Source organism: Cololabis saira, chromosome 9 (genome assembly GCF_033807715.1).
Source record: "Cololabis saira isolate AMF1-May2022 chromosome 9, fColSai1.1, whole genome shotgun sequence".
NCBI classification, from domain to species: domain Eukaryota; kingdom Metazoa; phylum Chordata; class Actinopteri; order Beloniformes; family Belonidae; genus Cololabis; species Cololabis saira.
Genome location: NC_084595.1, coordinates 44,335,855 through 44,359,764, shown reverse-complemented (window position 1 = coordinate 44,359,764; position 23,910 = coordinate 44,335,855). Strand labels below are relative to the sequence as shown.

General features: G+C 42.8%; 1 protein-coding gene across 1 annotated transcript in view; it reads left to right on the top strand.

Annotated features, from left to right (window-relative positions):
* si:dkey-3h3.3 (uncharacterized protein LOC100144568 homolog) overlaps positions 1-22,091 on the top strand; it is a 30,825-nt gene extending 8,734 nt beyond the window's left edge. Inside the window, exons 2-4 of the mRNA XM_061730288.1 lie at positions 19,582-20,562; positions 21,661-21,878; positions 21,964-22,091. Of these exons, the coding sequence (XP_061586272.1) occupies positions 19,582-20,562; positions 21,661-21,878; positions 21,964-22,033 (1,269 nt within the window). The 3' untranslated portion in view covers positions 22,034-22,091. The remainder of the gene's footprint in view (positions 1-19,581; positions 20,563-21,660; positions 21,879-21,963) is intronic.
* The last annotated feature ends 1,819 nt before the right edge of the window (positions 22,092-23,910 follow it).

Below are 23,910 nucleotides of genomic sequence, written 5' to 3'. Positions count from 1 at the left end.
GTGGAGGTGGAGGAGGGTCAGGTGGAGGTGGAGGAGGGTCAGGTGGAGGAGGGTCAGGTGGAGGAGGATCAGGTGGAGGTGGAGGAGGGTCAGGTGGAGGAGGGTCAGGTGGAGGTGGAGGAGGGTCAGGTGGAGGAGGGTCAGGTGGAGGTGGAGGTGGGTCAGGTGGAGGTGGAGGAAGGTCAGGTGGAGGTGGAGGAGGGTCAATTGGAGGTGGAGGAGGGTCAGGTGGAGGAGGGTCAGGTGGAGGTGGGTCAGGTGGAGGAGGGTCAGGTGGAGGTGGGTCAGGTGGAGGAGGGTCAGGTGGAGGAGGGTCAGGTGGAGGTGGAGGTGGAGGTGGAGGAGGGTCAGGTGGAGGTGGAGGTGGAGGTGGAGGAGGGTCAGGTGGAGGAGGGTCAGGTGGAGGAGGGTCAGGTGGAGGTGGAGGAGGGTCAGGTGGAGGAGGGTCAGGTGGAGGAGGGTCAGGTGGAGGAGGGTCAGGTGGAGGTGGGTCAGGTGGAGGTGGAGGAGGATCAGGTGGAGGAGGGGTCAGGTGGGGGTGGAGGAGGGTCAGGTGGAGGTGGAGATGGAGGAGGGTCAGGTGGAGGAGGAGGAGGGTCAGGTGGAGGAGGGTCAGGTGGAGGAGGGTCAGGTGGAGGAGGGTCAGGTGGGGGTGGAGGAGGATCAGGTGGAGGAGGGTCAGGTGGAGGTGGAGGAGGGTCAGGTGGAGGAGGGTCAGGTGGAGGAGGGTCAGGTGGAGGAGGGTCAGGTGGTGGAGGGTCAGGTGGAGGAGGGTCAGGTGGAGGAGGGTCAGGTGGAGGAGGGTCAGGTGGAGGTGGGTCAGGTGGTGGAGGATCAGGTGGAGGAGGGTCAGGTGGAGGAGGGTCAGGTGGAGGTGGGTCAGGTGGTGGAGGATCAGGTGGAGGTGGAGGAGGATCAGGTGGAGGAGGGTCAGGTGGAGGTGGGTCAGGTGGTGGAGGGTCAGGTGGAGGAGGGTCAGGTGGAGGAGGGTCAGGTGGAGGTGGGTCAGGTGGTGGAGGATCAGGTGGAGGTGGAGGAGGATCAGGTGGAGGAGGGTCAGGTGGAGGAGGGTCAGGTGGAGGAGGGTCAGGTGGAGGTGGAGGAGGGTCAGGTGGGTCAGGTGGAGGAGGGTCAGGTGGAGGAGGATCAGGTGGAGGAGGGTCAGGTGGAGGAGGGTCAGGTGGAGGTGGGTCAGGTGGAGGAGGGTCAGGTGGAGGAGGGTCAGGTGGAGGAGGGTCAGGTGGAGGTGGAGGAGGGTCAGGTGGAGGTGGAGGAGGGTCAGGTGGAGGAGGGTCAGGAGGGTCAGGTGGAGGAGGGTCAGGTGGAGGTGGAGGAGGGTCAGGTGGAGGAGGGTCAGGTGGGTCAGGTGGAGGAGGGTCAGGTGGAGGAGGAGGAGGGTCAGGTGGAGGAGGGTCAGGTGGAGGAGGGTCAGGTGGAGGTGGGTCAGGTGGAGGAGGGTCAGGTGGAGGTGGGTCAGGTGGAGGTGGGTCAGGTGGAGGAGGGTCAGGTGGAGGTGGGTTAGTTGGAGGTGGGTTAGGTGGAGGTGGAGGTGGAGGAGGGTTTCAGTGCAGTAGTATTTCAGTGGTGGTCACATGACCAGTGGCTCCCAACAAGGCCCCGAATCTCGCGCTCAGCAGGCACGCCGATTTTTCCCAGTGTCCAGCCGCGGTACTGCAACAAAAAATCCCATGGGGCCCAGAAAGCTTTTTTCCCATAGACCGCAATAGTAAAAGAGAAGCCTCTAAAACTGTTCACAGGAACCTCCAGCTGTAATCACCGGCTATTACTAATCTTTGTATTCTATGTTTTTAAGTCATGGACTTTATATCCGTCAAAAATGTTTTATAACGGCCAGAAAAGTCAAAGAAAAGTCTCTTTCTGGGCGTGACGTCACGGCTGACGTCACAGCCGTGTCCGTGCATTCCACGGATGTTTATATTAATAGATATTATATAATTATATAATAGTAATAAATTAATAATATATGTAATACTATACATGTAATAATATACATTAATTAATATATTATATTAATAAATATTATATTAATATTCGCGTCATTGCCCCGGGGCATGATGGGAGGCCCCAGAGCATCATGGGAGGTGACTCAACTGCGCATGCTCTATGGGCCCGTTAACACGGAAGTAAACCCGGAAGTCAGGAAATATTTCAGCGTATGCGCCAGGCGAGCAACTTCCATGGAAATGAACGGCGGCCATTTTCCTGTCTGGTATCCAGGTTAATATAATACATCCATGCTCCCAACCCTGACAGGTGGAGGAGGGTCAGGTGGGATTGCATTAATCAAGACCAGTAACTCATGCAGGAATAGTCTTGAAAATCAAAACTAGTTTCAACAAGTTTACCGTGAAACAGAAGAGTTCCTCAAACGTATCCCAAGTCCCTGCTCCATCTTTCCGTGTGACCAGCGTTGAGCCACTCGGGTCGTGTGGAAGCTTTTACAACATTCTTTCTACATGACAATAAAATAAACTGTTCCTATGCGACAGACACCTTCTGGTAATTTCTTTAAAAAAAAAGTTTTAAAATCAGAATCAGAATCAGAAATAAGTTTATTGCCAAGTGTGACAATAAACACACCTGGTGTTTGATGAGTTGTTTCCTTTTCTTGTAACAAACCCAATGTGCAGTTTCTTGGTCCTGAAAACGATGCAGTTTATGGCAAACTGTTTTAATATTCAACAGCTAGACTGGATATGTGTTGCAGATATCCAATTCCATTCTTCCTATAGTCAAAAAGAGCATTTTCAGATATCTACAATTACATTCTTCCTATCCACAGTTGTCATTTCAGATATCAAATGACGTCATTTTTGCCATTCATGTGTTCAAGATATCTACATTGTCCTTTTTAAATATCTTAAATTAAGTTTTGATTAGTCAGAACGAAGTTGTAGATATCTCAAACTGGAATTACGGATAGTCATAATTTAATTGGAGATATCTATAATCAAGTTATAGATATCTTGAAATGAATTTTAATTAGAGATATCTCAAATTGGAGATATCTTTAACTTCCATTCTGCCTAGTCAAAATGTAATTACAGATATCTTGAATGAGAATTTTGACTAGTCAAAATGCAGTTGTAGATATCTGCAATGTTAATTCCAGATAGTCAAACTTAGCCGTTACATGTTAAAACGGTTTGCCATAACGACCGCTCAGAAGACGTCGTCCCCGTCCTGGCAGTCCAGCAGAAAACACTGCTGATCAACTGACACTTTGTCCCTGAATGTTTCATTTGCACATCTAAAACCAGAGCAGACTTTTATGTTTGGGCTCTTTTTCCTGTTTCAGCACTGGCGACTATATCTATATATATATATATATATATATATATATATATATATATATATATATATATATATATATATATATAAACATATATATATATATACACATATATATACACACATATATATACATATATATATATATATATATATTATATATATATATATATATATATATATATATATATATATATTACACAGGGACGTGCTTTCCTGCTCTGTACAGGGGGAGCAGATATATGGGGCCCCCGAGTGGCGGCATGGGGCCATAGCTACCAGATCAGCGTTTGATATAGAGTAATAATAATAATAATAATAATAATAATAATAATAATAATTATTATTATTATTATTATTATTATTATTATTATTATTATTATTATTATTATTATTATTATTATTATTATATAATAACAATAATAATAATAATAATAATGATGATTATTATTATTGTTATTATTATTATTATTATCACTATTATTATTATTATTAGTAGTAGTAGTAGTATAATAATAATAATAATGATAATAATGATAATAACAATAAGATTAATGATAATAATAATAAACTTAATAAAAACTGAAATAAAAATAAAAATACAAAAAAATTAAATAATAATAATAATAATAATAATAATAATAATAATAATAATAATAATAAACTTTATTTATATAGTGCCTTTCTTAACCAAGTTGCAAAGTGCTTCCCAAGAACAATAAAATACATCAAGATAAAAATACAGTGCATAGTGGATAAGAACATAAAACAGCAATAGCCAAGTCTAAAATTAATAACAATATTCACACCACAATAAAAGCTTTTTCTTAAAAGGAATGTTTTTAGTAAAGATTTAAAAGCAGTGGGGGATTTAGCTGAGCTGATTTCAGCAGGTAAAGAGTTCCAAAGTTTGGGAACGATCAGAAGGCCCTGGCAGGTAGGGGGTTAAAAGTGCCTTAAAATAACTAGGGGCTTGGTTATTTAGGGCCTGAGAGGTCAGCAATAGAATTTAAAATCAATGTGATATTGAACAGGAAGCCAGTGAAGGGACAACAGAACTGGAATGATGTGTTCAGATGTTCTAAGGCAGAGATCAGACGAGCAGCAGCGGTCTGTACCGACTGAAGGAGGTGGAGTGATGAGTGAGAAATACCGGTGTAAAGGGAGTTACAATAATCCAGGCCAGACAGAATAAAAGCATGGACAACTTTGTGGAGATTATCAGGAGACAAAAAAGATTTGATTTTGATTTTGGAGATATGCACCATTCGTGCATATCTGGGGTGGAGCTTCAGATTTGGCAATCTAGGAATGTGCTCGTTTATTCCCTTGAAAATGTCAAACTGTATGAAGTTCGACATTTTGAGGGTTTTTTTGTTTCAAAAAGACTTTTTTCTCCATCTCTTTTTCTCAAATAGCCCGAGTAGACGTTAAACTTTCCTCAGCAACATTTAGGTGAGTTATCTCCATTTAGTTTGATGCTCTTTTGATGACGGTCTTCCACAGGCCGTCGTAAAAGATTCAAACTTTCATAATCACGTCACAATTTGATATTTTCAAAAGTGATTGATTATAAGCAACACAATTAGCCGCAAGTAGTAAAATAGTAATCTGGAGTAATAAAAAAGAAAAACCAGTGGAGGCTTTAAAAAGAACTAAAGAACTGTAGTCAATATCAATATCAAACGAAGCACTAACTCTATGCTGTTTAAAAACACATACAAGAAAACAATTCTTGACAAATATAAAAATAAGGATGTCTAAAGAATTCAATTTACCTTCTGTATGTATTTCTCTTATTATTATTCTGTTCCTTATGTGATACATCATATATATGATACAAATGTACCTGCATTCATGGCTGCTCATGGATCATCAAAGAAGTGACTGGAAATTACATTTTAGAGTTTAGGATATTGTAGGAGGCTAGTTTAATTATTCCTTGATCTTCATTTATTAATTGTTTGTGTTGTATTTATTTATTTTTTCTTATTTTGTTTTTTCTTTCTTTTCTTATTTTATTTTAATTTTATTTTGTATATTTTCTATGGCATATGATATGATATTGTGAGGAAGTGACAGGACAAAATAAGCGTTCTTTTTCCTCCTGTTCCCTCTCCAGCACATTATTTTGCTGTTCTTTATTTCTGGATGAGACTGTTAAATTGTTTTGCTTTTTTTAATATATTTTGACGCTTTTAATTGGATGGTGATTTGTTGTTGTTCGAGATAAAGCCAACAGTAAAATATTGAAACACTGATGGTTATAATGGTGCTCAGACTTCATGGGCAGATGTGGATGTTTTCATTTTGGGGTTTCAAATCGTAGCACAATATTCAAATCCTTGTGTTTGGATTTCCAGGCACGTTGAAGGTCGAGCAGCAAAGCTCCTGCGTGGAGCTCTGGCGACCTCTGCTGGTCAAACATATGAACTGCAGTGTCACCGGGACGCCTTCAGGGCCGCTCGGAATCTTCAGCTCTGCTGGGAGAGTTTGTCCTCTTTTGCCCTTCTTTTCATTGACATTCAGCATTAGACATTCACATCATGTATTCATACATCTTACATCTGTTGTCCGTCCTAAATGTCGGAATAATGTTTTTGTTTTATGTCCAAACAATGAAAAGAAAGACAAACCACCAAAAAACTACACTGTAAAACCTGATAAGTTAGTTGAACTCAAACTGTTTGAGGAAACCGATCGCCTAAAACCATTTAAGTTTATTAACTCAAACAACAAAATATTCCATTGAGGTTCAAGTAACTCAAATATTTATTGTTAAGGTAACTTGGTTAAATAAATTTGATAGTACCATTTCATTCAGTAAACTGAAATTAAAACCAATACGTATTATACACTCATATGTCGTATTTCCTTCAGACTTATTTAAAAAGTGTTGATTGTATTAATTTGCATAAAGCCAGACTAACTTAATTGAATCTTCTTTACATAAATGTTAGCACTTAAGTTCAAGTTACTCAGTTTTATTCCTCTAAATTAAATGATCACATTCTAGTGGTCACAACTTCTAGCTCCTCAATTCATTTTAGGAAACCGATTGCCTTAAACTATTTTAGTTGTCATAACTTAAATAACTCAACGTTAAGTTGCTTTAACACAATTGTTGAGGAATTTATCAAACCAGTTCAGAAGTCCGCTTTGTGGTTTTTATGAGGTTTTATTGAGCCGGCGGTGAGCACGTCTACACAGACCAGAGGTCTGGTAGAAATGCTGACCACAATCGGGCCAAATGTCATTATCAGACATTTGGCATGACTGTCACAGACCTCCAAATCACCCCATAGGGTGCTTTCGTGATTCAAGTCTGTTTGAACCAACTTCCGAGGTGTCGGGATCTGCACGGGGGGTCGGAAGCTGAAGCTACCCCAAAGGTGTTGGGTCCTAGTTCAAAGCCCTGCAGGAGGTAGGACTGGGCAACCTGCCCCTGCAGGGGGCCAAGCTGCTTCATCAATTCACAATTTTTTTTTTTTTTTTTTTTTTTTTTTCTTTTTGTTGAATTACAGTGGAGTAGTGATACATATTTTGCAAGTGAACCTTAAACATGTGATCAGAAGTCAAATAACAACAAGCCAACAAAACAAATTCAAATATCAAGTAACCAACGTGTCCTAACTGTTCTTTAAAGCAATCAAAAAACTAGTTGCGACAGTTGTATGTAACGTTTTAGCAATGTCTTTCAAGTGATGCGTTATTTCTTGGACTGTGGCATTGCGGGTATAAATGTACAACATTCAGTTTTAATGACAGTACAAGTTCCCCTTGAGAAGCTAGTAAGTAGTCCAATGTAGCACGATTCCGCAAGGCCATCATCCCTAGAGCAGCCATCTCCCGTGAGAGCATCGGCATGCCCCCTGTTGCGGTCCTTGCCGAATCCTCAATGGAATCGGGCAGTGGTTTTTGGCTTGTTTTAGGCTTAACAAGCGGTTCTTCAGAAGGAGAGTATGTGGAGTCACATCTCGATGCTACACCATAATTGTCTCGCTTGTGGGGGTCTGCGGGGCCTGTGCTGCTCCTCTGCTCCTCCGCTCCTCCGCTCCTCCACCAGTCGTGGAGGTCCTGGGTGTTGGAGCTGGGCTTTCCCTTTACCACAGAAAGAAGAAGGAATCGGCCGGTCTCCGGTGCATGGTCGAGGAGCTATGCTCCCGCAGTGGGACGCGTGGAACCAGGCCAGCGCCCCCCACCCTTGAGTGTCGGTGGTGCAGGACGTGCTGAGCCCTGGACCACGAGGCCCTCTCCGACACAAACCCAGTCTCCGGGTTGTGGCATGGTTTGCCACTAAGAAGAGACTGGACAGCTTTTACTTTTCTGTGGATTGACTGAACAGCAGAAGTACAACAGAATGATATCATGGATTCATCCATGGCATGGAAGTCCATCTTCTTCATATATACAGAACTGAATTGCTTTGTATGGTCATAGGTCTACCCATAATCCTTTCATGAGGCGTGAGTTTTGTGCTTCCTAATGGGTGTTAACAGGTGTCAACATTATCCATTTAAGTCCAGTTTAAAATTCTCTGCACATACAAAAACATTTTCATACATGAACATTTTCATACAAGAATAATTTCATATCCCTCACATAATGTCTATTTGCAGAGCTTCAAAAAAGTCACGGTGGGGGGAAGTGTTGATAATGTTTGCAATATTTTTATAGGATGCAAATCTTGGAGCTTATCAGTCTTTCAACACTATCTGACACATTCCCCCTTTTGCTCATCTGTGATTGCTAACTGTGATCAGCTATGCGACATGCATGCTATTTACGCGTACAAGGATGTGGGTTTCACAACGCGGCCGTCGTTGCTGACCCACAAATTATTTACATTTTTACAACCATGGGAATGCTACAATCCGTTTTTCCTTCACCTCAGTAGTCTTCTTGTAGGAGAGCTACATCATTAGGAGAAACCAGGTCGTTAGCGGGTATAGAAGGGCAAAGTTTTACATAGACAGGTAAGCCAAATTTGGCAGTTTCTTTTGCTGCATGGTCAGCTGAAGCATTGCCTAGTGAAAACAGGGTTGGACTGGGTGTGGGCTTCACATTTAACAAAGCAATAGATGAAGGTAGTTGACAGGCTTGTAACAGTTCACCAATCAATTAACCACATTTAACGGGTGTCTCCGAGGATGATAAAAATGCTCGGTTCGCCCACAATATATAAAATCTATAAAATACAATATACACAACCAAAAGCATCTCTGGAATCTGTATAGATTGTAACAGTTTTACCTTTTGATCAGTATATAGTTTCATCTACTTGGGTGGAGCTGGAGGAGGAGGGCGCTTTCAACAATTAAGAATTATCACAAATTGTATAACCTGCGTATGGTATTCCATTTTTATAAGCAGAGCCGTCAGTGAGGAAAACAGGAAAAGTCAGGACGAGTGTTAAAGACAGAGGTGTCAAAAGTATTCACATTCATTACTCAGGTAGAAGTATAGATATTAGAGTTCAAAAATACTCCTGTAGAAGTTGAAGTATCAACTCAAAAATTATTATATATTTTTTTTTTTTTTTTCTAGTAAAAGTATAAAGTACTGGTTTCAAAAGTACTTAAAGTATAAAAGTAAAAGTAATATAAGCGGGGAAAAACCATTAAGGCTAAAAGCCATTGAAAATGAATGCATCTTAGTATAATGCAAATATATTAAAGAACCATATATGTGCATTATTGAGCATTAACATGTGTTTCAGAGACCAGACACGTACAAACCAAATATGTTTATACTTCTCATCCAACCACAACCAAATTCACTCTATCCGGATGGCACAATTTAACTGGATAGTTTTTTAAAGGCCGAAATGAAATAGAGTAAGGCTGTTTTTTTAAAACGTAAGGAGTAAAAAGTAAATATAATTGCGTGAAAATGTAAGGAGTAAAAGTAAAAACCGTCTGAAAAATAATTACTCCAGTGAAGCATACACAACCAAAAGTTCTACTTAAGTAAGGTAATGAGGTATTTGTACTTCGTTACTTGACACCTCTAGTTAGAGATTAGTTATACATGCATTCAGAGACGTTATAGTTGGGTCACAGACAGATTTCCATGCAATTAAATTATGAAGGTACCATAGGCAGGATAAGATTAGGTAAATTGGGATGCTCTGATTTGCCTCACCACAATGGGAGCCGTTCTCATTTTCTTTGTTTGAGACGTGTGTGACATGTGGATTGGTGTGAATGATCATTGGCTGGCTCCTCTCCACCTCCTCTCAGCGCTCAACCTGTGTAGACAACACTTTTGAAAAAGACATTAGTATTTTCATACATTTCAGATTCTTTTTTTGCGTTATCCAGCCCTACCCTTTGTTTGAGGGCAATTAGCAAATATATTTTTGCATGTACCCTGGAGGGAATCCATCAATCTGATCTCGTGACAGACCACAATTCTCTTTTGCTGTCAACATTATTTTAGCATAAAGTTCTCTGGGATTGTCATCTACTTCCCTTTGAACTGTTAAGGCAATGTAAAAGGTCTGAGCTTGCTCGGTGTGATTTTGGCAACAGCTGTGGGATTAAAGGGAATTCTACAAGCATCAAGTACTTTGCGCATCAAGTACTTTACTTTTCAAATCGTGTGGCAAAGTTAGTTTAACAGCTGTTTCCTCTAGCCATTTTGTTTATTCATTTAAAATCTCCAATCTCCAAATTTTGTAGGCAATAGATCTTGGATTTGTAAAATCCAGTCGTCATCAGAAGTGTCATCGTCATTTGATTCTTTAATCAGTTTCACCGGATAAAGGTTTTGATTTTATCATTTAACTGGTTCTCTAATTTCATTTTTGTCTGCGTTGTGTTTTTAAATCCTTGTAGTAGAGCCATCAGCTTTTTATTTAGATCAGTAAGCGAAGCTATTTGGGATTCTGCATTACGGCGTCTACTTTCATCCCTCCAAAAATCTGAGGGAGTTTGAAGTGCTTTTTAGTTATTTTAACAATTTAATACTAACTAAGTAACAAACAAAACTAACAAATAAAACTATCGGTACCGTGATTACCATACATGTATTTAAAGAACTGAAAAACTTCCCAAAAACTTTCCAACTATCTGTCTACCTGAGCATATAAATCATTCCTGTTGATGCAAAGAAGAGCGAGTCGATTCTTGCAGAAATTAAATATATCCCATTTTGGGAGAGCGTGTCATCCCCACTTATAAAATAAAAGTTCTTCTACATATATGTCAGTTTCCCACAAGTATCTCAGTGTTCCAAACACTTCTTTTTGGACCTTAAGTCCTGCATATGCTATAAGTCCCACTGGACTACTCAGACCAACATGGCATTCTGGCCATTATTTCCTTAATGTTACCAGAGATATTAAACCTTTTTAGAAGAGCGAGTCAGATTCTTAAGGCAGGAGAAGCAGAACATTCTCACAACACAATCAAATTCAAGTGTTATGAAATTGCCAGCGTTCCTAAAAACATCTCTACAATAACGTTCCCAATAACACAAAATAATAAAAAATAACCCTCACAACCACACAGCGGACTTACCTAAAATCTCAGGATGACGTCAACCATTCTCCGGCACTCCAATTCACAGACTTTCGACAACAACTCAGCAACAATAATTTGGGATTTTGTAAGTGGATCCCTTTACCTCTAAAATTTTAGATAGAGTCGCTGATTGCGCCGTTGTTCTGGAACAGGAGTTTCCATCGAAGGTCTATTGTCATCCGGGTCACAGCACCAAATTGTTGAGGAATTTATCAAACCAGTTCAGAAGTCCGCTTTGTGGTTTTTATGAGGTTTTATTGAGCCGGCGGTGAGCACGTCTACACAGACCAGAGGTCTGGTAGAAATGCTGACCTCGAGTGATGTTGTAATCAGATTCTTATACAACAAGATGCAGGAATACACGAATCAGGCGAGAGACAAAAAGTAATTTACAGTCGGATGTGAATCGGGCCAAATGTCATTATCAGACATTTGGCATGACTGTCACAGACCTCCAAATCACCCCATAGGGTGCTTTCGTGATTCAAGTCTGTTTGAACCAACTTCCGAGGTGTCGGGATCTGCACGGGGGGTCGGAAGCTGAAGCTACCCCAAAGGTGTTGGGTCCTAGTTCAAAGCCCTGCAGGAGGTAGGACTGGGCAACCTGCCCCTGCAGGGGGCCAAGCTGCTTCATCACAGTACAAACACAGACATCTTATACCAGCTTCAAACATTTATTCAATTAATTTTTGAGTTATCTTAACTGATGGCAATGAGTGACCACAACTTTTTCCAAAGTTTAAGTTATTTCAACTTACTTCTGTTATTAAGATGTACTGTTAGGTTTTACAGTGTACTATGTACAAGTGGGGAGTGATCTTTTCAACATAACACGGTCATTGACTTGAGAAAATAAAATCAGGCCTCTGGAGCGTGACGTAGTTGACGCAGTTTTCCCAGTTTTCCCAGTATCAGGTGAATTTCTCCAATTTATGATTAATAAATGCTGTTATCTTCTCCATTTTATAAATGTCCATTGTAATTTCTATCCATACTTTTAAAGTTGGGCTCTCCTGTGATAAACATTTCCTTGTAATAGTCTTTTTACAGGCCACTAGCATTCATTAAATGTTTATCTCTTTTTGGCCAGTCCTGAGGTTTGTGTCCAAAAAACATGGTCTTACTCTTGAGGAGTGTTTCACATTTGTAGATATCTTGTAGGGCTTTGTGTATCTCTTTCCAGTGATTATTTATGACAGGACAGTCCCAGAAAACATGGGAATGATTTGCATTTTGATTCCTAAAGTTTCTCCAGCAGACAGAGGAGTTATTTTTTTTGTACCGTATTTTTGCGACCATAAGGCGCACATTTTTTTTTTTTTTTTAAATGTGCCGTGCGCCTTAAGAAACGGTGCGCCGTGTCTATTACCTAAATTACGGTAATGTCAGGCCGGCCACCATGAGAACGGTAAAAAGAGAAGGGGGCGGGTGAAGCTGAATGAGACCATCCACTGAGCTGATTAATGCGAAACAGATGATTAAAACTTTTAAGTATTTGCTTGATGTGTAAAGTGAAATAAAATACAATCAAACTAAGTTTTGCTCCGCTATATTTTTAAATAAGCACACTTGTTCTGCAGCGTGTGTTTTGCATGTCGGGAACCGAGCATGCACCTGCCGTGGGTTTGCGGGGTCCGATCGCCGGTTCCCCGCGGCAAATCCGGCTGAAATGCCGGTGGTCTTTCCCCGGGAGCCCCTACTACCAGTGCAGGCCGGCTCCTCCGGTCCCGGCCGGTCAGAACCGGTCACTTTCCCCGGTTAAAGCCGCGGTGATGGGCGCTGCTGCAGCCAGACTTCCTGGTTCCCAAAGCGGGTCCGATGACCTGGTTCCTGCCCGCTTTAAGAGCAGAGATTTCTGGGGTACGCGTCAGGTCGGATCAGCTTCCCTCTCCGAGATTTGCAGCCAAATCTGTCGGTTACAAACCCGGTACCGGATCCCGACATGCGCGGGTGTGTGTGTTCGCGGAGCGAAACACACACATTCTCATGTATGTGGCGCTGGCCTGGCGCAGCTGATGGACAGAAACTGTATGGGGATTTTTAAAAGAAAAACTTTGCATAAGACGTTTCCAGCCAGAGTCATTATAAGGACGAATGAAAAGGGGTGTCTGGATGAAGGGATGATGATCAAGAAGCTGATTCCAGGTCTGGAAATTCGGACTGGCGCAGCTGAATTACCGGAGCGGAGCTCCGGATACAACCCGGTACCGGCTCCCCGACAGCGCGTGTGTGTGAGCGGGTCCAGCGCGAGGGTCCCGGGACGCGGGACCGCCGCGGGACCAGCGCGGGGGGGGCGGACCGGGACCCGGGACCCGGTCCAGCGCGAGGGAGAGGACCGGGACCGCCGCGGGACCAGCGCGGGGGGGGCGGACCGGGACCCGGGACCCGGTCCAGCGCGAGGGAGCAGACGGGGAGCGGACCGGGATCCGGGACGCGGGTCCAGCGCGGGGGAGCGGAGGAGGACCAGCGCGGGCCCCCCCCCCCCGCGCTGGTCCTCCTCCGCTCCCGGTCCGCCCCCCCCCGGGCGGACCGGGACCCGGTCCAGCACGAGGGAGCAGACGGGGAGCGGACCCGGTCCAGCGCGGTCGGGATCCGCAGCACAACGGGGTATGAAAAGTTTATTTAATCTTGTGCTTGCCTGCCACGCTGATGGACAGAAACTGCGGCTATGGTGATTTTTAAAAGAAAAGCGTTGCCTAAACAGACTTTTACAGCCAGAGTGAAATGAAAAGGGCTGGATGGATGAGGAGATGATCAGTGGCTGAGACAGGTTTATGTGCAGCGCCCCGGTGTTTTTTTTTTAATTCTTTAATGCAGAAACAGAATATGAACCTTTGAAGGGTTTGATTGATGTGAAAAGTGAAATAAAATATCAAACTAAGTTTTGCTTCCGCTCTATTTTTAGCGTGTGTGTGTTTTGCAACACGTGTGTGTGCAGCTCCGTCTCCGTAGACGGCGCCTTTTGGGTCGGTGCGCCATATGTGTGTTTTAAAACCAAAAATGACACACAAAACTGAGGGTGCGCCTTTCCACACAGTGCGCCATATGGTCGCGAAAATACGGTAATTCAAAGTTTTTATTCATTATTGCAACACACAAAACGAACATCAAACACCACAGACATCATGGAGGCCAAAAATAGCAAAAAAAACAAAACAAATTATATTAATAGAGAAAAAAAAAAAAAAAAGTAAATTTGAAAAATCTAAAAATAAATGAACTAAAATTAAGACAGACAGGTAAGTAAGTCAAATTAACACATCTGTCTACCAAAAATATTCCATTTTTCTTTTACCATATCATTTTCACAGTTTAATCTTCCCAGCATCTTCTCACACGCCACTGTCTCCATCATCTGTGTTTTCGACATACTCAGTGTGGGGGCTTGTGGTTCCTTCCAACACCTCAGAATAGTCCGTGCACATGTTATGAGGCCAGTTTTTAATATTCTAAAACAATATTTGTCCAACAAAGGTACCACCGTTCTGTCTCCAAGGAGGCATAGTCTTGGTGATCTGGGAAGTTCACAATTTAATGATTTACTGATACATTCTATCACTTTTTCCCATAAGGGGAGGATCTTAGAGCATTCCCATAATGCATGCATAAAAGTGCCCCTTTCTACCCCACACTTCCAGCATACATCATTATCAATTAGTCCCATTCTGTTAAGTATTGAGGGTGTAAAATAATATCTATGGATTAACTTATACTGAATAAATTTGCCTCTAGCTTCTCTTATGTATTCTTCGGTGTTGGAAAGAATCCCTCCCCATGTTTTTTCATCCAGTGTACAAGACAGATCCTTCTCCCATACCTTCTTGAGATTACTACAACCATTATTATTTGTCCAGGGACACATATCATACCATCTTGAAGCCTTATGATGCATTTTGGGTAAATATAAGTAGCATTCAATTGGACTTCAGACAGAGGAGTTATTATCATAATGAGACTTCTGGGAGGGTGGAATAAAATACCTTATCAGACTTTTCCATCAAACTCCCTCCACTTCTGTGAGCTGGTACAGGTCCATTGATACCTCTATTTAATAGTCCATTCTTCCTCCGATATAGTTATCCCTCCTTCCTTCTCCCATTTTATTTGAATGTATGAAGTTGAGTTTGTTTTCAGATTCAACAGACCCTTATACAAGTATGAAACAGTTCTATCCATATTTTCTGACTGATAAGCTTTTGTAAACAGTTCAATCAAACGTGTGCTTGTCTTTGTTACATGTTTCACCTTCATATCAACATAATGCCGCAGCAGGAAATCTTGATTTTCTAAAACATGTTGTCCTCTTTTCCAAAAACAAACTTTTACTTTGACCTATTCCTGTGCAATGCACTAAATACGAACAGAAGAACATTCCGGACATGAGTCCTTTTGAAGCAAATATGTCTCTTAAATGTGAGTAGTCCTATGCAGAAAACAAAAGAAAAAGTTGGCACTAAAATATGTGTTTTTTTACATGGAGGGCGGTCTTAAAAGAGGACATTTCAGAACATGACTGGAAAATAATACGTGAAAAATCTCAGCAAATACAAATCTAAAGCTACTCCAATATTATTGGTTAATGCAGACATATACAACTCCTGTCAAATTAAATAAAAATAACAGTAATATACCTGACAATTGTTACAAATGCAATGAGGTTCAGGGAACATTTGTGCACTGTATCTGGGAATGTGACAAAATTAAAAACTTCTGTTTATCCTGTCCTTTATGAATATTCCACTGGAGCCTACGTTGTTATTTCTGCATTTATATCCAGCAGATCAGCAATATTAAAATAATAAAAGGCTTGCAATATTTCAGTTGATTTGTAATGAATCCAGAATATATAACATTTTTATTTTTGTAATTGCATTACAGAAAATCCCAATATTCAGAATACCCAATGACAAGTCATACAATTTATTGAAAAAAAAAAGTCATAACATTTCTGGAACCAGGAAAAAGTTATAGAATTTAATGGAAAAAGTTGCAAACCTTTGTGGGAAAAAAATCATAAAATTTTGCCAAAAAAGTCATACAGTTTTTGAGAAAAATGGTGAGTTCCCACGCATTTTTACAAACACACGTGCCATAGGTTGCCTACCCCTGCAGAGTCAAATGTCAGGTTCCTCTGGCATATTTTGCAACACATTTTGAAAGATAAAGATAATAAATATCATTGTTGTGGTTGGTTCTTCCTCGGGTAGGGGGATCAAATCTGAGGGCCGTTGTTCCCAGGGTTGCCACCCGTCCCTTAAAATACAGAATCTTTACGTAATTGGGAATTAAAAGTTGCATTCCGTATTGAACCAATACGGACATATATTATGCTCTTATTTATTGATGTCATAATATACAGGTGAAGGTCGGAAAATGTGAATATATTTCAAAACTTCATTCGTAGTAAATTCAACTAAAGGTGAAACAAATATATTATTTCCCCACTACTTGCAAAGTGAGATATTTCAAGCCTTTATTTATTATAATGTTGATGATTATGACTCACAGTTTATGAAAACCCCAAATAAAAAATCTAAAAAAATTTGAATATTTTATGAAATCAATTAACAATTCAGTCATCAAAATTGTAACAAATAAAGGTTTAACATATCTTGCTTTGCATGTAATGAGACTATGTAATATACATGTATTAGTTTCACTTTTTAAATTGAATTATTGAAATAAATGAACTTTTATACCATATTCTTCACCTGTATCTATATGCTACATCTGGGCTGATGTGGACATACATAACATAGGAGCATCTATCTAAGTTGCTAGTATGGTTGTCTGTCTGTACAGTCATGCAGGTTCAATGCTATTAAAGCACTTTAGACTTTAAATCAAAGCATTTAATGTTTTAATATAAAATAAATACATTTCTATGCAGTTTAGATGTTTTGGGGATGTCCCTTTTTTTTGGCGCCTGCGCTGCTGAAATCTGGGCGTCCCTTATTTCTATTTCTGAAAGGTGGCAACCCTAATTGTTCCTAGACTATAAGCAGTACTGGAGTTGAGGGGGGATGAGGGGGGCTGGCATCCCCCCTGAAATAAAAATGGTCCAAATCATCCCCCCTGTAAAACTGCCATCCCCCCTTTCCATCCCTTATGTCATTTCATCAATGAATGTGGTTTTACTGCTATTTCAACATTTAGAGTCATCACATAGTCATCACGTAGTTCGGGAGGGGGGGGGTCGGTGTCAAATCGATACTTGGCCCTCCCCCTCCCTGTTTTTATGGCATTAATCACATGCACTCAACACCAGGGGCGGGAGGGGGTCCCACATCACCCGCGTTCCCTCACCGGCCTGGGATAGGTGGGTCGGGATACCCGGGCCCGGCGGGGCTCGCCGTGCAGCCTGGGGTGCCTTCTGGCGGTGCTGGACCCCCCCGGGGAGGGGGAAACGGTGCGTGATTGTGTGTCTGTGTCGGTGAGAATGCGGTATGGAAGGGTCCTGCCATGGAGGATTTGAGCCTCCATTGGCAGGACATCAAAACTTAATAATTTATCAATATTATATTATACAAAGATGGTTATTATTATTATTATTATTATTATTAGTAGTATTATTATTAGTATTATTAGTAGTATTATTATTAGTGTTATTGTTAGTATTATTATTATGTATAGTATATCTTATTATTAGTATAGGTATCGGATAGGTGAATGGATGAATGAATGGGAGGCCTGGGTCTGGGGCCCTCCGTTGTCGGGCCTGCGCGGGTGTCGCCTTGTTGTGGGGGTTCCCTCTCTCCGGGCCCGGCTCCGGTCCCCCCCGCTGCCTCTGCGGCGGGGCGCCCCTCTGGTCTTGGAGGGCCACTTTCGTGGGGGACGGGTGCGCCTGCCCGCGTCGGCGGCCGGGGCGGCTCTGTCTCTCCGGGCAGGCTGGCCCCCTGCCGGGTGGGGGTCGTTGGCCTGAAGGGTGGGGGCCTCCTGGCCGCGTGTCCGGCCCGGACCGGGTGGCCGGGGATTGCCTGGGTCGCGGTCCGCCGCCGCGGGATCCCTGGCTGCTTCTTCCCGCGCCGTGGGGGCCGGGATGGGTTCCGGGTTCTTCCGTGTCGGCCTCTGGTCTCGCGGTTGGCGGGGTTGCTCCCCCCTCTCCCCCACTATAGATACACTTCAGGTGGATTTATTACACACACACACACACACACACACACACACACACACACACACACACACACACACACAAGAAAAATAACTTATTTGACAATTTTCACCTGTTTCAAGTAAATTTTCAATTGAAATAAGTAGGAAAATCTGCCAGTGGGACAAGATTTTTTTGTTTGTAATGAGAAGATAAATCTTGTCCCACTGGCAGATTTTCCTACTTATTTCAAGTGAAAATCTACTTGAAACAGGTGAAAATTGTTGTTTTTTCCAGTGATGAGTTTTGTTTTAAGTGTAATGAGATTCTTTTACTAAAATGATACATTTTAACTAGAAATAAGACAAATATTCTTGTTAAGATTGTGAGTTTTTGCAGTGATCCATTTTACTTATCCTGTGAAGGACAGAGTCATATTGATAAGTTCAGAAAAGTGTTTTTTATTGTTGTGTTTTTATGTATTTGATGTAAGTCCAGTGGATATTTAAAGCTTACAGAAGGCTGCATTTAACTGCTGCTATGTCATTCCTGCAGTATTTCTGCAGGTGTTTTGGTCACTGCTATTATTTGTAATATATTATATTATTTGTAATCAGCACAAATTATCTGTCCCCACATGATAAAATCCACCATCCCTCCTGATTTTGTTTTACAACTCGATCATCCCTCCATCCGTCCATAGATCTATCCGTCCCTCCATCCCAGTCCGCCTGCAGTTCTCCGTCCCGCCGCCAGGGGGCGCCGGAGGACAGGTCATGAAAACTGAAGGCGAGCCGCGAAAGTGAAACTAAAGTGAAACTAAACTCTCTTCGAGGGGAGAGATGTTCGCTGTTTTTCTCTTATAAACGCGGTTATAAAGCAAAAACAGAAGCAGGAGGTCTCTTCAGATGGCGGTAAGTGTCCGGTATTAACGTAGAAACCCGCGGTAACTTCTGAGAGCAGCTGCAAGTGAAACGGGAGAGTCTTGGTGTTTATATTAATAATGCCTAGAGTACAGTTTATAAACGATGTCAAAGGGAAGGTTTCTGAATAAAGGAAAGCAGCAAGACTCAAGTGTCGAAAGTGTGGAGTAGGTTAGTCGATAAATGAGTAGAAACTGGGTATAACAAAGTAATAACAATAGCAACAATAAAGTGTTATAAGTACTTAACATTGCAGCTGGGAATTAAAGCAGTGAAAAAATTGAGGAAACAGAAAAAACAATATGATACAAAACCAATTCAGGAGAAATTCCTCTCAGTAAACAGGTAAAATAAGAAAAAGTTTACCTGATAAAAGGAAGAAGAAGAAGAAGAAGAAGAAGAAGAAGAAGAAGAAGAAGAAGAAGAAGAAGAAGAAGAAGAAGAAGAAGAAGAAGAAGAAGAAGAAGAAGAAGAAGAAGAAGAAGAAGAAGAAGAACTGTATTTAAATGCATGGAAATCTCAGCTGATTAATGGTAAAAGAAAGATTACTCTAGTCTTTATTAATATTTGTAAGGAATGTATCCAAAAACCCAGCCTGATTGTAACACCCACTACACTCCGAGGATTTTATTGTTTTTATATTTAAAAAAAGATAATTAAAAGAGTGGGTATTAAGTTTATTTTCTAATTATCTGGATGTATGAAATGCTGTGTGTTTGTTCTGCTGCAGTTCCTCACAGACATCACTCTGATCATCCATGCACGTGAACACGGAGGCCCTGAGCGGATAGCGAGGCTCTGCACCTCCCGCCATGAGAGGAGAGGCTCCGTCTTCATCGTGCCGGGGACGTTTGAGGAGCTGGACAAGCTGGTGGAGAAGGTTTTGGCAGCAGACCCTCGCCCCCCGTCCCCCGTGCTCCCGCCGAGTCAGCGCGCCCCGGCCCCCGTCCAGCCCCTGACCGTGTCCAGGCTGGTTCTGGACTACATCCAGAAGAAATGTGCAGATAAACTCCAGCGGATCCAGGGCGACTGTGTTCTGGAGGAGCTGCCGCCAGACGCCGGCGCGGTGCAGGCCGGAGCCCCCGGAGCCCCCGGGGCCCCCGGCACGGTCCGGGTGACCTTCAGACCCCCGCGGGGATCTTCATCTCCCCCTGCGTTTGTGAGACAGAGATTCATCACCTTCTACCAGAGAACTGCGTCGGACCTGCAGGTCCTCCGTCTGAGGACCGGGGGGCTCCCGGACCTGAGCAGCAGGTTCCCCCTCCTCCTCGTTCAGTATCCCCCAGGAGGTGGTGCCACCGTCACAGGGCCGTTCGCACACGTCGCTCAACTCAAGCAGCTTCTTTCCCAGAAGTCCAGTTCAACCAAAAGCCCTCGGCCCGCAGTGGTACCGAGCAGAGACCTGCCGGGTCCTGCAGCACAGCCAGAGCAGCAGCCTGATAACGAGTCGTGTCCCATCTGTATGGAGCCAATACAAGCCCGAGACAAGAAGACGCTGCGGTGCACACATTCCTTCTGCAGGGACTGCCTGAGAACCGCCTTCGACTACAAGCCCGTGTGTCCCATCTGTGGAGAGGTGTACGGCACGCTGAGGGGGACGCAGCCCCACGGGGGCACCATGGACGTCCGCCTAGCGTCTTCACCTCTACCCGGATACGAGAAGTGGAAAACCATAGTCATCCATTACCACATCCCCAGCGGCATTCAGAAGGTGAGGGTGAGGTCGAGGGTCCGGGGGCGGGCGGAGGAGGGGACTATGATAACTAGGGCTGCAACTAACGACTATTTTAATAGTCGACTATTGAAACGATTTGTCGACTAATCGGATAATTAGTAATTTTTTAATTTTTTTTAGATTTAGTATGAGGTTGCTTTATGTGGCAAATGATAATAAACACAAGAAAGATGGTACTAGAGCCCTGCGCTGCGTGGGACTGTTTTCTTCATCCTTCGGAATTTCTGACCATTACCTCCCGCAACGTGTGTGTTAAGGCTGAGTTATGGTTCTGCGTCAAAACGACGGCGTGCCTACGCCGTAGGTTACGCGTGGACGCGTGGACGCGTAACCTACGCCATTACTGACCTGCACCTCCCAAAAATTGTAACTACGCGTCGAGGCGACGCAGACCAAATGCAGACGGAGAGGGCTGTGATTGGTTCGCTTGGTAGCAACGCAGTCGTGAACTTTCAGCGCTCTTTTCTCCTTGTATGTGTGATTTTTTTTTTGTTTTAGTTTTTTTGCACAATAGTTTTCCTTATCTCTTTGAGATATGCAAATCCATGCAAATCCATCATTGTCATCATCGCACAAGCTGTTTCGCCTTTCGCGCTGCATCAATTATGTGATTGAGGTTTTACCAATGAGAGTAGCTGTGAGTGGCTGAAATAACACTAATAAATAACGAAACGAAAATAGGCTTAATATCTTACCAAGGCGAGTCCGTTTCGTTCAACACTCCGACGTGCTTTCTCTTCAAATGCATTACCGACGTTCTCCCGTGATAAGCAAGGTCGGCTTTACAAACGTTGCAAGTCACCTTTTTATTCGCTGTATCCAGGCTAAAATGGTCCCAAACTTTTGAAGTTGTATTACCCGCAGCTGCTGAGACGCTATCGTGCATGCTCGACTCTCGACAGAGATTGTATTGAAGTGAGACGCCTCACTCCATTGGAAAAACACGTCTGGCGACAATTGTCGACAGTGGAATTCATCGTCGACAATTTTGATTATGGATTTTTGTCAACAACGTGGACGAATGGTTGCAGGCCTAATGATAACGAGAGTGAAGTAAAGGTTTTCCGTGGGCAGGAGGAACATCCCAGCCCCGGCCAGCCGTTCGAGGGCGTGTCCCGGACAGCCTACCTGCCAGACAACGCCGAGGGCAACGCCGTCCTGAGGCTGCTGAGGCGAGCGTTTGACCAGAGGCTCGTCTTCACCATCGGCCGCTCCACCACCAGCGGCAGGAACAACATGGTCACCTGGAACGATATTCACCACAAGACCTCCACACACGGAGGACCCTCACAGTAAGGAATCAAGAATAATCACAAATGAGTTCCTGAGTAATGAAAGAGTGTGCATGAAGGTGATGATTCCTCCTGCTCTCTCCAGCTACGGATACCCAGACCCGGATTACCTCCGCCGGCTCAGGGACGAGCTCAAGGTCAAAGGGATTGAATGAGTCGCAGGAAGGTTCGTCAACTCATGAGTGGCCACCGTTTCATGATTTTTTTTAATTTGGAATTCATTATTCCCAATTAAATAATTCCAAATTAAACTATTTTCCTTAGAGTTTACATGGAAATAGTAATTCCGAATTGAGGTTTACATGGAAAACACATTTGATCGGCTTTATCGAATTCCTCTTAAGGTCTTTGGGGGTTGGGAAGGTTCTGATTGGATAGGGGGGGGACCGGAAGTTAAACTACCGGAAGAAAAACTAACTTAGAAAAGCTCACAATTTTCATGTTTCCTGTTTCCATCTGTTCTTTTAATTATTTCCAGGTCCTCCAAGCTATTTATTAAATAAATGTCTCTGCTCTTGACCAGCATTTACTGCTGCTGCATCTTGAAACTTGAAACTAAGCGTCATGGAGACAGACGGGCGAGGGAACGAGCAGAAAGAAAGACCAGAATTAATTTAAAGAGGAATGAGTGTATACATAATCACGGAATTATTCTATTCAGATTTAAAATCGGAATAAACCAGCCACTTACTTCGGAATTAAGTTTAATTCGGAATGGCCATTTTCATTCGGAATTAGGTGTTTACATGGTAATTTTTACTCATTTTAAATCGGATTTAATTTTTATTTTGAATTAAAGAGGAATCAAACTTCCCATGTAAACGCACTGAATGTGTCCGGATGCATCTGATGGTGATACATGTTAACTGGACACTGTTTTTACTGTACTGAACAGATGGAAAAGGAGGAGGAGGAGGAGGAAGAGGAGGTTGTTGGACCAACACCAGTGTCTTGCAGCTACACTGCCCCCTGGTGGCGCCAACCCCACCCTGTTTGACTAGAGTCACGTCTTTGCCCTTATTTGACCATGGATGGATGGATGGATGGATGGATGGATGGATGGATGGATGGATGGATGGATGGATGGATGGATGGATGGATGGATGGATGGATGGATGGATGGATGGATGGATGGATGGATGGATGGATGGATGCTTTACTGTGCAGTTCTGTTCTACAACATGATGAATCTGATTCCTGCTGATTTTGTTCACATAAATAAACAATCGTGTTTGACATCTTTGTTTTTGTCATATTATTATTGACTTGCACTCATGTCAGATAAAGACGTGTCTCGTTTGAGTTGTAATGTAACCAGGAAATGGGCCCCGAGATTAAAAACGACAGAGGTTTCTGAAAGGAGGAGAAATGATGGTCTGGACTGGCCATCATCGTCTTTCCAATAACAGAAAAAGATGATGCAAAAACGTTTTGCTTCAGTTTTTTTGTTGATGGTGGTGCCACTTAGCTCCAGCAGCAGGTTAAAAAATATTCCCATTTATAAAACTGTATACTACAATAGTATAATAAAATCCTGTAATGATGGCTTTTAGTTTTGGTTCCACCCCAAGAATTTAAGTGGCCCCATCTGCCCCCCCTATGAAACATTTTTGGAGGTCTCTGGCTCCTACTCCGCCCACTCCATGCCATATTCCACCATCAATCACCCATGAATATTCTTCAAGCCAGTGTGGCATTTAGAGCCTAATCATGGCAACCCGGGGAGACGAGAACGCTCTTCGTGAAGATGTGGTGCCTGTTGGTGAGGTTTTATCTGAGTCAACAGAGGAATCAGCAACAGAAGGCTGCTGTTGCCGTGGTGACTGACGTGTGTGATGGAGAGGTCTGTCAGAGGTCATGAAGAAGTGATCTGAAGGTGGAGGTGTTGAGTCTCACCTAGGGATGGGCGGTATGGACTAAAAAATGTATCACGATAATTTCTGGCATTTATCCCGATAACGATAAAAATTACGATAAAAGAAATACCAATTCAACTCCACCTTTGTAACTATAAATCTATCACCACATTCAG